This window comes from Callospermophilus lateralis, chromosome 16 (genome assembly GCF_048772815.1).
Source record: "Callospermophilus lateralis isolate mCalLat2 chromosome 16, mCalLat2.hap1, whole genome shotgun sequence".
Lineage (NCBI taxonomy): Eukaryota > Metazoa > Chordata > Mammalia > Rodentia > Sciuridae > Callospermophilus > Callospermophilus lateralis.
In genome coordinates this window covers 48,497,798-48,516,405 of record NC_135320.1, presented here as the reverse complement: position 1 = coordinate 48,516,405, position 18,608 = coordinate 48,497,798, and the positions used below count along the sequence as shown (strand labels likewise).

The window sequence follows — 18,608 nt, the reverse complement described above, 5'->3', positions numbered from 1 at the left end:
GGTCGGCCGCACAGCTACGCGGCAGGCTATTGGCCCTCGCGGGAGGCGCGGGGAGATGACATAACGGGAACCATTTTGGATGTTATTCAGTTTTGTGCGGTGCTTGCAAAGTACTTCGTCAATTTTGAACTTCGATGATTTTTGGCTGCCTTTGCTCAGAAGAGCTGTTGGAAAGGTAAGAAAAACAAAACACTTTAGTAAAACCGTGGATGATGATTATTAATGGGGCTTTTGGGGCTACGTCCTTATACGATAGAGGATTAAGTTCGATTGTTTTTTTTCAAGGTCGTAATACCGCAGTTCAGAAGAAAACCAATAGACCGACCCAAGCGAGAAGATGCCTCCTCTTGAAGCGGATATACCAGCGGTACCCGTGGAAATACAAGATATGGAGAGTATTAAGCGTCGTATAATAGAGGAGATTAAAGACCTGTGCTTAGTGATGAGGAAAGTTATGTCAGAGCACTTGGAAGGCTTCCGGGAGTTCGAGTTAACAAAAATGTGTAAGCCGGATTGGCCACCAAGTGAGACAACCAAAGTAAATGCCAAACAAGAGGATGTAGAGAAAAAGGGAGATGAAATCAAGACAAGAGGAGAAAAAGAGAATTAGAAGGGTGATCCAGGAGAAACAAGTCTACCGCATAATAGAAATACCCAAAACAAGACAGAGCAAATGAAGCTAAAATAATAAAACTAACTAACTAACTGAGGAAACTTTTCCAGAGTTGAAGGTCTGCAAATGGAAAAGGCTCACAGGGTACTTTTAAAATTTAATGAAAAGGCAGTAACGCCTAGACATATTCTGGTGACTTTTTAAAATTTCGAGGATAAAGAAAAACTTACAGATATCCAGACAAAGAAAGCAGGTTACCGAGAGAGCGGCAAAACTCAGGCTGCCCTTAGGTTTTTCTTGGGCAGTTCTAAATGGCGGAAGACAATGGAACGGTATCAACAAAGTTTTATGGGTAAATCATTTTGAACCGGGAATTATATACCCTGCCAAGTTATTTTTTTTTTTTTTTTTCTGTTTGCAGGCAATTGGAAGATAGATATGCAGAGGTTAAGAAAATATACATCAACTAAGAACCTGCTCTGAAAATCTTGCTGATTTACTGCAGCCGGTAGAGAATGTGAATTAAAATAAGTAGGGAGGCAATTGTATGAAAGAATTAATGGTAAGCATTAAAACTAAAGAGCATTGCATTTCCTTTGTTACATGTAAGGTAATAAAGCTAAATATAAAAATAGATTTGTAAGCAGCATGTAAAATTTTTAACTTTATAGTTTTAAGCTGCCAAAAGGCAAGCCAAATACTCAAATGTAATTGGTCAAATATTGTTTTATTTTTGCCATGTAGTATTGTAGCTAAAAATACATGTTGTTAAGCTAAGAAAGAAAAGGGCTTTGTCACTGTGGAAAGGACATGTACAATAAAGACTGTACTTGATAATCTGACAAAAGCTGGAAAATGGCAGTTTTATTTCCCTGTATGTTTAATTATAGAGTGAAAAACAAAAACTGACAGGTTTGTCCTTATGTATCAATATCATTAATACTGATAATGTAGGAAGAAAAATTCCAAACCACTGGTGGGGAAGGCTAGATAAAACCTTGTTTGATATACTGGATTGGGAAAAACAATAGTTACTCTGTCATACAATAGTTGATGTAAGTTAATGTGTCATGAAATTATGGACAAAAATATAATATATACATTCCAAGTCAGTCTATCTTATGTATCAGCGTTGCCTGAAAACTTACTAGTAAGTGTGGTATGCTAGGTCAATAGCATCATGGTATTAGGTTATGAAATACTAGCTAAACATCTTCAAGACTTTTCCCTTAGCACAGTGCAGCATACATTACGGATACTCTGTAAATGTTAATCCCTATTGGTATTAACTAGAAACAGTTTTGCTTAAATAGTAGTATTGTAGAAGAGATTCTAAAATTTTAATCTATATTTGAATTAAAGATTTGGTCACATTTCCCAAATATTCCAGTTGTTAACTTTTGGGTAGACTTAATTCAATCCATGTCCTGATATTTCCTAGGTTTCTGGATAAAACCAAAGCTCTATCTATAAAAGTAACCAAAGACCTGAAGTAATCATCTAATTGGTGACATAGATAAATAGAAGTATTGGCAATAATTGCAACAGTAGCTCTAGTAAGTTATGAGGCTTTTTAAATTCTCCAATGATGATCTCTGAAGGTGATACCACCATTGTATTAGTAAGCATGGACTAACCCAGTGGTTTTTAAACTTGAATGTGCCCACCAATTGCCTAAATATTATATTAAGATGCAGATATTGATTCATTTTGTTTGGATTAAGATTTTTCTTCCAAACTCCTGTGTGTTGCTGATGCTGTCTTCAAAGTTCCACACTTTGAAGTAAAACAATATAAAACCTGTACTTCATCTATTGACCATGAAAAAGAAGCTCAAAGCTGTAATTGGCTTAAGTCATGTGGTAAATATCAAAACCAATTCTGATTCCAAGACTAATTTCTTTCTCATAATTTCTTCCTTCCTTTCATCCATCCTACAGCATCTTTTCAAAAGATTGTTGTGAAAATAAGTGATATAATTATTAATCTGTTTGAGAAGGAAGAGAGCTCACTACTTCAGACAAGTTATACTGAAAATGGTGTTTCATAAAGAGGAGTAAATGAGTTTTGTTTGGAACATGTTAAGCAGGCTTTGTGAGAGCGACATCTATAGACAGATCAGACAGGTATTTGCAAATTAATTTCAAATTTCACTTTATTATTGACTAATACAATTTCAGTGTTAAGAAAAAAACAAAAGGAAATAAGAAAAGGAAAGGATATTGAACTTTTAAGGAACACCCGTATATAATGGGTAGTCATATTTATATTTGCACTTCAAATTGAATTAAATATTGAAAATAATGCATGGTAGTCAGTGCTATACACGAGTAATCAGAAGCATGGGGGGATTGTGTTAGATTTGTTTTTAATTTATAATTTGTGACCTATTTTTAAAAACCTATAATGACATACCCATTTTTCCTTTATATGATTCAAAGTAGTTCACTACTTCGTATCTGTGTGTAGTTGATATCAGTGGTAATGTTCTATAAAAACACTCAAAAATATATTTAGTACCTGGATGCAGTGGTGAGCACCTATACTCATAACAGCTCAGGAAGCCAAGGCAGGAGGATCCTAAGGCCAGCCTGCACAATTTAGTAACAACCTGTCTCAAAAATAATGTAGCTCAGTGGTATAATGCCCTGGGTTCAATCCCCAGCATGGGGTTGGAGGGATGAGGGAGTGGACAGTTGTGAAATTATTGACTACTGAATCATGGCAACTGGAAGAAATACAGAATTGGATTCCTGGGAGCCTCATCATATGATTTTTGTCAACCAATCAATACCTTGTTTCAAGAGAACCTTAAATATGTTTTTGATTCATTAACCTTGAACTCAGATCCAACGTTGTAACTTAGTCCGTAACAGTTTTTCTAATAAATTATTAAGGTATATCATAGCCAGCTTTGTGCTTAGGGCAACTAGATAACACTGTGCTTGAAGGAGACATTTTAAACAGCAAAATCTCAAAAAAAAAATAAAGTTGTGTTATTGACTAATACAATTTCAGTGTTTGGGGCTGGGGGTATGGCTCAGTGGTAGAGTGCTTGCCTTGCATGTGTGAGGCACTGGGTTCAATCCTCAGCACCACATAAAAAAATAAACAAAATGAAGGTATTAAAAAATCTACCAAGTTAAAAAATATTTTAAAAAAACAATTTCAGTTTTAAGAGACCAAGTTTGCTTTTTATCCTGTTAGATTTCTTGAGCTAAATACACTTCTTGAAATACCATAGGTAATAAATGTGTTTACAATCCATAAACAAAATAATTGTAAATAAGGAGAATAGAAACTGCTTTAACATTTTAAAAAAAAAAAAGTATGTGCACTAAATATAATAAATGGAATGATTCTCTTTTCTGAAATATTAATTTGGAAGTAAAAATGTACCTTATTTACCACTTTTCCAGTAAAATGTCAACCAAATAATCGAATCCCAGAGTCATCACAGCCTTGGGTTTAGATTTTTCAAAATTTGGATTTTAAAAAATTCTCCCTACTCTACTGATGAGGAAGGTATTTCCAAAAGAAACAACTTACTCCTGACTCTTTGTTTATTAGTGTTGTCTTTTATTTGCAGTATTGGGGATTGAACCCAGGGATGTTCTACCACTGAGCCACATCCTCAGCCCTTTTTATTTTTTGAGACAGGATCTCACTAAGTTGCTGAGGCCATTCTCAAACTTATTGCCTCAGCCTCCCAAATTGTTGGGATTACAGACAAGCAGTACTGTACCTAGTAGTAGTGTTACCTTGAACAAGGATTAGCAATCTCCCGTGCCACAGGAGATACAAAATATAGCTTTGTGACACCCTTGCCACCAAGAGATGCAGTGTGATGCATTATTTAAAGCAGATGTTGTAGATCCTGGTCCTGATTCTTGTGAAGAGAAAAATGAGTGGCAAATGAAAACAGGTCATTAGCTTTAGGTGAGTCTGCTAAAGATACTTCCTTGTCAATACCTGAGTGTCCACCCTAGTCAAAACTTAAGAAGAGGTGGGTTTTGTCTTCAGTATCCTCTCTCCTCCCCTTTATTGTTCCTGTCCTGCCTTCCCACACTCTTTCCCACATACTGCAGGCAAATAAAGTGTGTGCCCTATTCTTCATCCAAAGGTGTTCTCTTTACTTACACTAAGTAAATCCCATGTATCCCAGTTGTGTACACCTGTCTTCCTACTTAATCTCTCAAAAGGAGAAAAAAAAGAAAAAGAAAAGGATGCTCCTGGAGATTCTAGTTAGCTGTGATGATATGAGTTGGTGAAAAGATTAGACCTATTTAGGACAGAATGAATGACCATAGCTAATAAATGTAGCGTAAGCTTTTCTGTAACTTTATATTTTAAGAATGATTGTTACTGAATGTACCTCAATTTGGTAAAATTTTGAGAATTTAAGTGAGCAATTTACAAATGTAAGATAAATTATAAATTTGGGTGGTAGTCATCTCACACCCCTTCTTAACACATGCTCCTTTTTTTTTTTAAGAGAGAGAGAGAGAGAGGGGAAGAGAGAGAGAGAGAGAATATTTTTAATACTTATTTTTCAGTTTTCGGCGGACACAACATCTTTGTATGTGGTGCTGAGGATCGAACCCGGGCCACACGCATGCCAGGCTAGCGCGCTATTGCTTGAGCCACATCCCCAGCCCCAACACATGCTCTTTCATCCATGCTAAAATAGAGGTAAAAGTACTGACAATGATACCTTAAAATTTTGATGATCTGTGAAAAATAAATCCTAATAAACATTTTAAAAATAAATCCTTTTCTAAGCACACTTGGGGCCAGATGAAAATGATATTGACTGAATCTCATTATTTGTTTATTCCCTTACCTCCTTCAGAAAACCAATTTGGCTTCACCTTTCTAAATGTAGGACTTTTTCCTGTATGCTCTTCCATTTTTAAAATGTTCCCTACTAGTTCTCTGAGAATTGTGATCAGAGACACTTCATTGTGTTACTGCCATTAATGTCCTTAATATCTAATGGGGAATTCACATGGAGTAAAATGTAGAAAAGAAGTGAGTATCCAGAAACCTGATAATTTGGAAATATAGTGATGAGGCAGAATGCATTAGACCCCAGAATTCATAAAGGAATAGCAAGGATTCAAATAAGAAATAGAGAATTGTTGAAAATCAACTTCATTCTTTATGATAATTAAATATATAGTGTAAGATTAGGCTTAAAAAGTATTTTTGACAGTTAAGAAGCAAACACAGTAGGAAAATATTTACCTCATTTATTAATAGGAATATAACTTCCAAGTTTTTCAAGACTGGGGCTGTATGATGGGGAGAATATTCAAAGGGGAGATTTTCTGGAAAACTGGAAACAAGGTTTTATACATTACAGATACATTGTACAAGTTTGATGAGCTTTGGTAAGACTGGTGTTGTGATCTTCCAGAAAAGGGATGTGAGAAAGATTTGAGTCCGGTATGTTGTGTTCTTGGAAGGAATTCAGAAGAGTGGATAAGTCTTTCAGTACCAGGGAGGTCATGGGTCAGTGTGCAGTCAGAGGATAACATCTTACATTTCTCCACCCAGGCAGAAGATAAACATTGAATATATGAAAATTAATTTTTCATAACTTTCTCATTTATTAGTAGGAAAACCTACTTCCTGCTCTAACTGATAAATCCCAAAATCTCATTGGCTTAACACATAAAGTATTTCTTGTAAACGAAATCAGTATTCTTAGTGGGCAGTTCTCCATAAGTAGGTGACTAGTGTCCCAATATCCTTTCTATTTATACCATTTTCAACATGTGCATCCCATGTCCTTGAGGGTCAACTGCTGCTACCCAGCTTAGAGAGGGAAAGAACATGGAGTATCCTGACCTTCCACTGCATAGAATCCAGACATATCACCCCTAGTGCAACAATGACTAGGAAATGTAGTTTATTGTGGTTCCCAAGAGAAAGGAGAATAGTTTTTATTGACAAATAATTTTAAAAGAGAATGTAGTTAAAAACTCTCAAAAAGACAAAACTCCCCCAGAGAAAAATTGCCAATATCAATGACCCATGAAAATGTTAAATAATATTCAGAATCAGTAAGGATAAAATTAATTTGAAAAAGTAATAAGTCAGTGACAGTGTCACTATTAAAAATATTTATAATACATTTTTTAAGTGGCTGAGAAATTGATAGTATCAGATACCACAGTGAGGGTAAAAAAAAGTTTCTCAAAAACATTTTTAAAAGTTTCTCAAGTTCAAAAGGGCAATTTGACAGCATATGTACTAAAAATTTATCTATGTGCATAGTCTTTGATCCAAGATTTCAATTAAAAAATTTTATCAGGAATAATCAGAATAGTATTCAAAAGTTGATTGAACTCAATGCTGACTTCTGTCTTAATACTCTTATCAAATTGCTCAGTAAATTATGTTAGATCTATACCTTCACAAATATTCCAGAATCTGATCCCTTTTTTACATGTACAGTCTTCTTACCTATGGTTCAGTTTTAACCAAATAACCTTTGTAATTTGTTTAAACCCTATCCTGTGTCAAGTCATTCCTTGACAGCCTCCAACAGCTCCATAGTTTTCTTATTTAAGAGGAAAAGCAAAAATGGCCCTATGTGACCTGCTCCATCAATTAATCCAAATTTCTCTGATCACATCTCTTACTCCCCACCCTAATTCTCCCAGCTTCCTTTGCTTAGACCACAGACTTCCTTGCTGTTCTTTTCTGTACCAGGCATGCTTTATTGTTCAATGTCGACTGTTCTGCTCAAGTGTCAGTGAAATTGACCTTAATCTATTCATGTTAAAAAAAAAAAAAAAAACAGCAATGTGTGACCTCCAGCCATTTTTCTTATTTTTCTCCATAAAATTTACACCACCTGACACAAGTAGATCCTTGTTAAATTGAGCATTGCTTATTTTCTGTTTTAATAAGGCCTGTCACATAGAAGGTGCTCAGTAAACATTCTCTGAATAAATGAATGAATGAGTGGTGAAATACTGCAGCAATTCTGAAACACGAAAACTAGGATTGATTAAATAAACTCATTGATGCAGTTAAGGGTCAGACAAGATAGAATCAAAACAAAATAAAACCAGATATTCTGTATCTCACACATGGAAGTGCTAGGAGTACCAATTTCTAAAGAGAGAACAGTTACTGTTCTTACCCAAGTGGCTTCTGAAGTCACAGGAAAAGGAAGTTTCTTCTAATATGTTTGCACATTTATCAGCTGCTTTTATGGTCTCATTTTCTCTATGAAATGTGTATATACATGCAGATTATATGTGTATATATATATATATATATATATATATATATATATATATGTCTTCAAGGGTAAAAGACTTTTTAAAAAGTAATCTAAGCAACTTGGGAGGCTAAGGCAGGAGAATCTCAAGTTCAATAACAGCCTTGGCAACTTAACAAGACCCTGTCATAAAATAAAAATATAAAAAGGGCTGGAGATGTAGCGTAGTGGTAGAGCGCGTAGTGGTAGAGCGCCCCTGAGTTCAATCCCTGGTAAAACACACACACACACACACACACACACACACACATACGCACGCACGCACACACACGAAGTAATTTATTTTATTCTGCTTGTGCTACCATAACAAAATATCACAGACTACATAGTTTAAACAATAGAAATTGTCTCACAGTGGCTAGAAGTCCAAGATCATTATCCAGCAGGGATTAGTTGGTGCTTAGTGAGGACTTGCTTCCTGACTTAGTGGCCACCTTCTCATAGTGTCCTTATGTGGCATTCCTCAGGGCATGCTTATGGAAGGAGTGGATGAACAAATTCTCTGTTGTTTCTTATCAGAACATTGATTCTATCAGATATGAGTCACACCTTTATGACTCACTGACCTGATCACCTTCAAAATGTCCTGTCTCCAAATATAGTCACATCAGAGATTAGGCTCAAGGTATGAATTTTGGGTGGAGATGGGGAGAAACAATTCAGTCATAGGTATATTTACTCTTTTTATTAAACAGGAAAAAAGTAGTTTGTATCACCTCAACTAATTTTTAATTTCCAAATGTTTCTAAAGATCCTCAGATTATACTGAGTTAAATTAATAAATGGAAAGTTATTCTAGTTGAGACCATTAATTTGAAAACACTAGCACAGAGACTTAAGGGGTAAAAATAATACATCCAAATCACACTTTGTTAGTAGAAAGAACACACTGTTCAGAAGGTTAAAACCTTCAAGTCAGAATCGGATTACTTCTTAAAAATTCTTTGAACCATAAGACACACACATACAAATTTCTCAGAGAAACTTGTTTGGGACAGTGAAACTTCCTGATAGAGACCTTTCAAGGCAGCAGCTGTAGTGCTTAATTATGCACCAGATCTTGCGGTTTAAGTTCTTGAGACATCTCTATAAGATGCCATGCAGTTAGCATGTTGAAGTTATTTTCCTCATACATAGGCCCAAAGTAATTTTGACCAAAATGAATTGTTACAATGGTGACTAGCATAACACATGGTCATATTTTCAATGTAGACTAGCAATCTTCCCAGTCTCTTCTTGCAATTGTCTTTACCGCCTTCATAAGAAGGAATAGTTTCTCTCAATATTGCTTCCTTTTTTGTAGTCACAGCATTTCATTTCAGATATTTATATTTATTAGTCAAAAATGTCTGAGTCAAGGAGAGCATGTCATATGTATTCCTACCTACTCTCCTTCCTACATATAAAACTCCATAGTTTATTTAAAAAAACAAACAAAAAAACTTCTCAAGGTACAAGTTAGAAATGTTTATAGTTTTCTACCAATATTGACCTAACAGGGCCATTTTAAAATCCCCTTTGCCTCCCATAATAGATAGTTCATAACATCATCATATCTTGGGAAAACTCTTTAATTCCTAGTTGGTTTTAATGATTAAAAATCCCCTAGACCTTGGGCTGGGGTTGTGGCTCAGTGGTAGAGTGCTCGCCTAGCATGTATGAGGTACTGGGTTCAATCCTCCGAACCACATAAATGTAAAATAAAGATATTGTGTCCACCTAAAACTAAAAAGTAAATATAAAAAAATCCCCTAGACCTAAAAATCCAATTTCTTAATCAAATTGAAGATTTCTGATTTAATCACCTGAAAGCCTTGTGGCTGGAGAGATTTAAAGTCAGAAAAGAGATATGATCTTCTTTTTCTTCTCTCATTTCCTACCTTGGGGACATGAGTACCTTTTGCCTCTGATTCTGAGCTTCTTCATTCTTCTGGATTCAGGCTCTCCCAATGGGGAAGCTCCAGGAGGAGTCAAAGAGATTTACTGGGCACTATTACAACCTTTCTTTTGCTGTTTCACACGAATTCTTGACCAATATCAGTTATCCATCAACAATGCCCTCTGTTTTTTGGAGGGGTGCGTACCAGGGATTGTACTCAGGGGCACTCGACCACTGTGACTCCCATCCCAGCCCTATTTTGTATTTTATTCAGAGTCTCACTGAGTTAATATGCGCCTCCCTATTGCTGAGGCTGGCTTTGAACTAACAATCCTCCTGCCCCAGCCTTTGAGCTGCTGGGATTACAGATGTGTTCACCTCTCTTGATGGCAGGAACTCAAATACTTGATTTCCAGAGGAATCCCAATTGTGGGTTCTTTCAAGAGTCCTGCTTCAATTTTCCCAGCCTTCTTCAGCTCTACACTTACTGGTATACTCCATGGAATTTGTTGTTGTTATTGTTTTGCAGTGCTGGGGATTGAACCCAGGGGTGCTCCACCACTGAACTACATCCCTAACCCTTTTTATTTTTTATTTTAAAACAGAGTCACTAAGTTGCTGCAGCTGGCCAAGAACTTGATTGAGACCCTTCTGCTTCAGATAGATGGGATTACAGGCATATGCCACCATGCCCCACAATGGACTATTATTGCTGATTTTTCTTCACCCAGTAATTAGCTGGGTGTTGGTATCAGAGTGATGGCATGAGCCCAAATGGTTTTTGTTTGTTTGTTTATTTATTTATTTTGTTACTTGGCCTACTGGAAATCCACATGTTCAAAGCAGAAGTGATAGCTGAGCTACCCCACAGGCCTCTCTGATTACCCAGCCATCATTTTCCACTTTTCCTTTGTTTGTATAAACTTTGAGAAGATCGTAACTTTTAAAAGGACACACATAACCTGTGTCCTAACTTAATGTGCAACTAGAAAACCAGATGCTAGTTTTCCTTTTTAGTAAATATTCCTAGACTTTGCAAATGTCTCCCTCAGAGCCTGTCTTGCCTGGCTTTGGGGAGGACAGGAGAAAGCCAAGGCAGTATCTCTTAAACAGACAAATTGTGATCCCAATAATTCCCCTTCTTCCTTTTTCTCATTTTTTTGCTTTTAAGCATTGGTATAATTGTGTTTATCTAGGTGCCAATTCTGCCAGTTTAGTATGGGGTACTTATTCTTTGTCCTCATCTTTAGCCCCTAACTGTGTTTAGGGTCAACAACTTCCATTTATATATCCCCTATAGAACTTTGCATTCTACTTTTTGCATTTCACACCTTTCTCTCTCCCCGGCCTTCCCTCCCTGCCCTCCACCCTTGTTGGGGAGTTCTTATAGAGCTTTTATCTTATTTTACTCTTACTAGCATACTGTGAGATATAGGGCAGCTACCCCGTTTTGCTGATAAAACTGAGATAAGCAGCTGCAAGCTTAATAAAATAATTTTATTAAATAAAAATAATTTTATTAAGCACAACTATGTGTGTGTGTGTGTGTGTGTGTGTGCTACTGTCAATGCTTTGATGGAAACGAGTAGTCCGTGTCTACTTATGCATGTCAAATAGAATAACAACTATTTTTAAGTGATGGAAACATGGTAAAAATTATCACAAAAATAGAACAGAGAAAAAATATAATTCCAACCCTAGCGTTCATATGAGACTTTGCAGTTCTGGTAAAACCACAAAACACTGAACTCTGGACCCACAAGACCAGAAACTTGAACTCTTCAGCAATTTCCTACATCAGTGTCAACAGAGATCCAATGTCCCTCTGGGAAGAACTGCTTAGGTGGGAACAAATCCTTAGCCTCGCCTTTTTCAGTAAGTCTTGAGGTAATACAGGGAAATGCATTTCTTCTGGTCACTACTGGTTCACTTCACACCTGTACCTTAGCCTTCTTGCATCACTTCCTAGGATATTCTGCAGCTGCTGCAGCCTGTAGGCTGTCTCTAGCCCTCTCTCCTTCCTGGAATTTCTGTGACTGCAGTTGAAGTTTTGAACCTTCTTACTATTTCTACAGAATGTTGCAGAAATAGTTTTTGACTCCTGACATGGCTTTATTCTCTTAGGATTGTAACTGTTTGCTGGACAAGTAAATAGAATCTGATAGGGCTAAGGGTTAAAGCTATTCATCCTGGACACGATTTCTCCCCCTCTCCCCCGCCCCCCATACTGGGGATTGGACTTGGAGGCACTCGAACACTGAATCACATCTCTCCCCCTATTCTGTATTTTATTTAGAGATAGGGTCTCACTGAGTTGCTTAGCAACTCACTTTTGCTGAGGCTCTTGATCCTCCTGTCTCAGGCTCCTGAGCTGCTGGAATTACAGGCGTGTGCCACCGCACCTGACTAGAACTGATTTCTTGCCTTTCCAAGGTATGAATACAATGAAGGGGCATAGCTCACCCTTTTTGTGAAATCTAGATCCCTGATTCCTTGGACTTGGCAATGTCCTCCAAGACTCCTTAATAGGCATAATAAGACCAAGAAATCTTCACATTGAATACAACCACTTAGGCCTTGTATGAAAAATTAGTTTTTGCATTAACCATGAAGGCTACCCACTGAGATCTACCATATAGCTATAGTGTAGGTATAAATACATTAGTAAGCTACAAATATGAACAGATTCAAGTTCACTGTGTTCTACTTTAGTTTAGTGATGCTTATCCCCTGGTTTTACTTCAGATAGAAAAATCTATGTGCTAAGCACTGATGGTACAGTCCATATATTTCCTTATATGGCCATAAACATCCCAAGAGGGAGGTGTATTATCTACTCTCAGAGGTAGTAGATTCAAATATAAATTTATATTTAGACTTTACCAAGACTAAATACCCTCCCTCACATAAGAAAAAGAAAAGTCAGGATTACAAAGTAGAAGCTGCATTTTTTAAAAAGCATTTTTTTTTTTTTAGTTGTCAATGGACCTTTACCTTATTTATTTACATGCGGTGCTGAGTGCCTCACATATGTTAGGCAGGTACTCTACCAGCCCCAGAAGCTACATTTTGATATTCACTGAGGGAAGCAGATACAACCTTTATAATAACATATGCTTTACATTGCACAGATATTCCTAAGCATACACTTCTCAGGGGAACTTTAGAAGTTTTAAATGAAACTTCTTCCCAAAACCATGGTGTCCCATGAATAATACCCCTTTATCTTTTTCTATGCTTTCTTAACATAAATGTCATTTGGGTCTATGATAGTTCACTAATAAATCATACCTCTCTGTACTATACCCTTCTACATGTGGCATCATCACAACTTCCATCAAGATACTGAATCTTTCTGCTGCTTGAATATGGACTGGCCCTGTGACTTAAATGTAACCTTGTGCATAGTCCAAACTTTGGACTTATGAGGCCTGCAGCATCTGACTTTGAACTCCAGGAACCCTATCCTGAGACTGCCATGCAATGAAGAAGCCCAGGATGAAAATGCATTTGAAGAGAGAGGTTCAGCCAAGTAGGCTTCTCAGCTGAGCCCAGAGCCCAGCTGATCTACAGACTGAACAGTCCGCCTAAGTAAATCTGTGCAGGGGAGACTTGGCGAAAAACAACCTGGTCAGCCCTCATGATTGTGAATAGAAAGTCATTGTTATTTTAATCCACTAAGAATTAGGATAATGGATTCTTACAAAGCAATGTATAAACAGAATATGGTACTAAACGTAACAAGCAACAGATAACTTCAACAGAAATTAGTACTAAAAGGACAAACTAATAGATAAATGTAACAGAAATTGGTATTGCTTTAAAAAACCTAAAATATATGGCATTGTCTTTATGGACAGCTATCAGGCCAGTGCTGGAAGGCAAGGAGAGGAGATAGTGACATAAGAAGACCCAGGAGAAAAACAGGCAGTTCAGTTAACTGTTGCCTGTGTTAGAAAATGTAATGATGAACTTGTTGATTTTAATAAATTAATTTCCATGGAGAATTTTATAAAAAGTGATAAGTTGCTTCTTCTAGCTGTGTTTAATAAGGTATTGTAAGAGAAAGGTTGCATTTTCTTTTGATGCCATTAAAAATCACTACAATTTTAGCAGCTTAAACAATGCAAATTTATTATAGTATGGTACATTAGAAGTCAAATATGGCTTTCACTGGGTAAGATCAACGTGTTAGCAGGGCTCTAGGGGAAGGTCTGCTTTCTTGCTCATTCAGATTGTTGCAGAATAGAATTCTTTGTTGTTGTGGGCGGAAACTCACATGTTCTTGCTGCTATCAGCTTAAGGTCATTTCCAGCTTGTAGAGGTCACCTGATATTCATTGGTCTACTTCCCCCATCTTCCACGCCTGAAATAGCAAGTTTAGACCCCTCCCCCCTACACTTCAAATCTCTCTTTCTGTGAATCTCTATGACCACAGCTGGGGATGGGTTCTCAGCTTTTTAAAATGTACCTGATTAGGTTTGGTCTATGTAGATCATCTAGGATAAATTCTTCATCTGCAGGTCTGAACACTATAATCATATCTGCAAAATCCCTTTGCTATGCAAAGCAAAATTTCACACAAGTTCTGGGATTAGATTGTAGACATCTTTGGGGAGGCATTATTTTGCCTGCCACAGAGGTGAACTAAAGGAGCTTTCGATTTTAGAAAGCTTAATTTAGAGAAAACATAGAGGATCCCAGAGGTCTTTCATGTAGTAACAAATTCTCAATGTAAGAAAAGGCTTAGGATAAAATTCAAATTTTAAATAAATAAAACTTATTTAAATTGTAAATAACAGGAGAGATCTGAGGTGCCAGGTGTCCCTGACTCAGTTAGGCTAGATGAGGACCCATAGCAACCCCCTAGGAACTACCAATCAACATGAGACAGGGAAAATACCTGGGATGCCAGATGACACCCCAGTGGTTTATGGTGGTTGATAACATGTTGGGAAACCATGTAGTTTAGCACATACACCCCTCATGGCTTCAACCACTCAGTTCAAATGAATCCTCTTGTACTAACCAACTTGTTCCCGCCAGTGAATGTGCTAATCAATATTAAGAGTTGTTGTTTGATTTTCCTGCGGTATGGAATGATTTGCTGTGTGATGTTGTGATGCATAGAGTATTCCCAAAAACCTATAAAATCTCACTGAACAAAGGACGGGGACTCACTCCCTGGTACCGCTGCATCAGGAACAGTTGTGAGTCCAGGCTCAAGCTTGCAATAAAGACTCTTGTGTGATTGCATCGGATTCAACTCCTGGAGGTCTATTAGGGTCCCACGAATCTGGCATTACATGAGAAATTCAGGGCAATGACTTGGAGACTTCGTTAAATAGACAAAAGGACATCTAAGAACTGAAGTGCCTCAAATGTGACCTAAATGTGAATGATGGTGGAAGACAAGGAACCCCTTAGTGTCTAGGTCCTAGTTCTCAATCAATATCACTTGTATCACATTTTCCACCATTAGTTGCTTTCTCATATCTATTATATATTGAGTAACCATAAACCACAATATTATGTTTTAAACTAGAATCATAGTATTTAAATTAGTATGAATTTAATTTTTTTTTTTTTGCTTTTTTGTGGAACTTGCCATTACTGAAAATATGACCTTAGTATACCCACTACATTTTATAGTGTCAGAATAGCTGATGTTAGCCTGTTGATGCTTCTTATAATTTAACTCAATAGCCTCTAGTCTATAACTTCTCTATTATGGATAGAGAAGCTAGAGAAAGAAGGGGGAAAAATCATACAGATCATTACCTGGGAAAAAGAAAACTTAGTTGTAGAACAACAAAACATAAAACAATAAAAATGTTGGTGAGTCAAATGGCAACGCTGTCTTCTTCATCAAAAAGGCATGAAATGAACTGGGGACAGTGATGTGCACCTGAAGCTGAGGCAGGGTGATCCCTTGAGCCCAAGAGCTCAGGGTACCAGCCTGAACAACATGAGACTCCTTCTCTTAAAAAAAAAAAAACAACCCTCCTTGAAACGGATCTTAAAAGTTTTCATGCCAAGGAATTTTAATAAGATTCTGGGGCTGTGTGGGATTTGTTCAGTCACTCATTTGTTTGTTTATTTGGCAATAATGTGCTCTAGTATTATGCTACATAGTGTAGTTTTTGACCTCATAGTTTTTTGGAGGTGAAGATTAGAGTGGTAATACAAAGAGAAATATTCTGTTATAGTGGAGTATAATGAGTGACATGATAGACTACTAGACTGTATTAGTCACCTTCACATCATGATAGCCAAGTATCTGAGGCAATTAATTTATAAAGAGAAGTTTAGTTTTTGATGACGGCCACAGGTGGCAATGGCAGGAGCACATGTTGCAGCAAATGGTCGCATCAGGATCCAAGAAGCATAGAGAGAGAGTGAGAGACTAGAATTCCACATTCCCTTTCAAGGTTATGTCCCCAGTGACCTAAGGATTTCTCATAAAGGCCCAACTCCCAATGCTACTCTAAGGACCAAACTTTTACATACAGATCTTTGGGGACACTCATCCAAACCAAACACTAGAATCAAGGATTCTGTTGATGCTTCTTATAATTTAACTCAATAGCCTCTAGTCTATAACTGCAGAAATGTTGCTGTTTGTGTTGTAAATTATAGACATGACTGCAGGGAGTGCTACATCTGCTTCTTCACTCTCCAGGTTTCAGAGACCTATACATGCCCTTGAGCTGCATCACATGGGGATCCTTGTATCTTCATGCTATTTACCCACAAAATATGCTGCATAAGAGAAAACACCATTCTTAAATTTTCCCATAGGATTTCCAGCTGGTGTCTAAATGCATTTTCTGGAATAAAGAGTATGTCTTCAGAGAGTAAAATGAGGACCCTTTTTAATGTAATAGGAGAAGTAGTTTCAAATGTCTGAAATCTGTTTTTCTTCATGCCAACTGAGATCTATAGCTGGGACCACCAGCCTCATTTTTGATTTTCAAGTGTGTTAACTGTTCAGGTATGAGATCATGGCCCAGATATCTATGTAGACTCAGTAAGCAAGTAATAAATATTTCTTGAGTGACTTAAAAGCATCATTGCAGGACTATTTTTCTATTACATTTTTATTTGGCATGTCCAAAGTTTTGTCTTGTTTTTGTATTTATGTAAACCATTTTAGAATAATATGATAAACCACCAAAAGGCTGGAGGGTTAGGGGAGGGATAACGAAAGGAAAAAATAAATAGTAAACAAGGCAAGAAGTATGACTAGCTTTTTTTTAAAAAAAAAAAAAAAACAAACTTTTTTTTTATGAGCAAAAAATTATTTCAAAACACTATCTTTAGTGGCTGAAGTTGTAGCTCAGTAGTGGAGCGCTTGCCTAGCATGTGTGAGGCACTGGGTTTGATTTTCGGCACTGCATATAAATAAATAAAAGGTTCATTGACAACTAAAAACACATTTTAAAAAAATCTCACTCTCTTTAAAAAACTGCTTTTACTTGCACAAATCTGGTTATTGTACACATGTCAGGAACAATATAGTACAAAACCAAAACTAAAATGGCAACCTATTTTGCAAGATGAAATTTGTGAAAAAGCAATACATATGCTTCAGTAAGGTACAGTTAATAGAGTGCCAAATGGGTAATGGCAACACTCCTTGTTAGAAACAATCGCCAAAGGAAGTAGGAAATGCCAACACTCGCCAAAATTGGCTTTCTCTTAGACAACCCATGTGAAACAATCATCTCCTAACAAAAGGAAGAACCCCTTAAGAAGGAATTGATAACCTTAACAATAAGCTTTATATAATTGCTGCAAAGTTGGACAGCAGAGTCAGTTTCTCCTCCTCCTCCCTAGAGAAGCTAAACTTGATATCTGTGTTTGCTCTAGTTTTCCTGTAATCAAGTCATAGGCCTTTTCTCTTTGCCCCTTTCAGGCTGCTCTTTATCCACCTTTTCCCTGGAGAAAAAGACTTGTCATCCCCAAATCCCATGTACCCTCCCCCTGGTTTCTTGGCCCCCTCCCTTCCCCGCATTTCCCAATCAGTTCTAATTTGTTCCTTCTTCCCAGGCTGGCTGAGCTTCAGACCCTCCACTTCTTCCCCTCCTCCTCCTCCTCTCCGGACTCTTTCTTTCAGCCTCCCCTCCCCTCCCCCAGCAAGCCTCCCGGCGTGCTTCCCTTCCCCCGCCTCTCCGTCCCGCACCCTCCCCTCCCCCCGCCTCCTGCCTTGTGACACATCCCGGGCCCTCCCGGAGGCGGCAGCAGCGGCTGCAGAGCTAGCCGCCACCTCCATCGAAGCCGCAACCCGGGCTCAGCCTGCCTCCAGCCCCGCAGCTGCTGCAGTCATGGCTGCGGATGGGGTGGACGAACGCTCTCCTCTGCTGTCAGCATCCCATTCGGGAAATGTCACTCCCACTGCCCCGCCGTACTTGCAAGAAAGCAGCCCCAGAGGTAAGGCCAGCGAAGACCTTTCTGCTTGGCAAGGAAAAGCCTAGAATATAGAAAGACCTGGGAACTCTAGCTTAGAGGTGGAGGCGAGCCTGTCACTGGGGCTGGGGAGGAGGATGCTGACCATGCCTCCCAAGCAGTGTCTGCCCGTCAGATAGCTTCGCCGCAGGGTTTTTCTGCTGCTGCTGCTGCTGCTGGTGGAGTGTGTTTGCATTTCACCACTTCTTACCCAGGGGTACAGGATGTGACATGCATTTCCCAAGCTGTGCGTTGCTGTTTTCAGAACAGCCCCTAAGTGCAGCAGCGAGGTGGTGCAAATCTTTCACAATCATTCACAAAACCTTTCAGGTTGCTGAGAAACCGGCGAGTACTGCTCACCTTGGCCTCTG

General features: G+C 37.9%; 1 protein-coding gene and 1 long non-coding RNA gene across 3 annotated transcripts in view; both read left to right on the top strand.

Moving 5' to 3' along the window:
* The first annotated feature begins 4 nt into the window (after window positions 1–4).
* On the top strand, window positions 5–1,460 carry LOC143382197 (uncharacterized). Its single transcript, XR_013088939.1, has 2 exons — window positions 5–175; window positions 286–1,460. It is a non-coding gene; the product is annotated as an uncharacterized LOC143382197 (long non-coding RNA).
* A 16,609-nt stretch (window positions 1,461–18,069) lies between these two features.
* Window positions 18,070–18,608, top strand: part of Pip4p2 (phosphatidylinositol-4,5-bisphosphate 4-phosphatase 2) — a 47,585-nt gene continuing 47,046 nt past the window's right edge. For both annotated transcript variants that reach the window (XM_076836060.1, XM_076836059.1), the window contains exon 1: window positions 18,070–18,222. In XM_076836060.1, coding sequence (XP_076692175.1) covers window positions 18,117–18,222 — 106 coding nt within the window. In that variant the 5' untranslated portion in view covers window positions 18,070–18,116. The remainder of the gene's footprint in view (window positions 18,223–18,608) is intronic.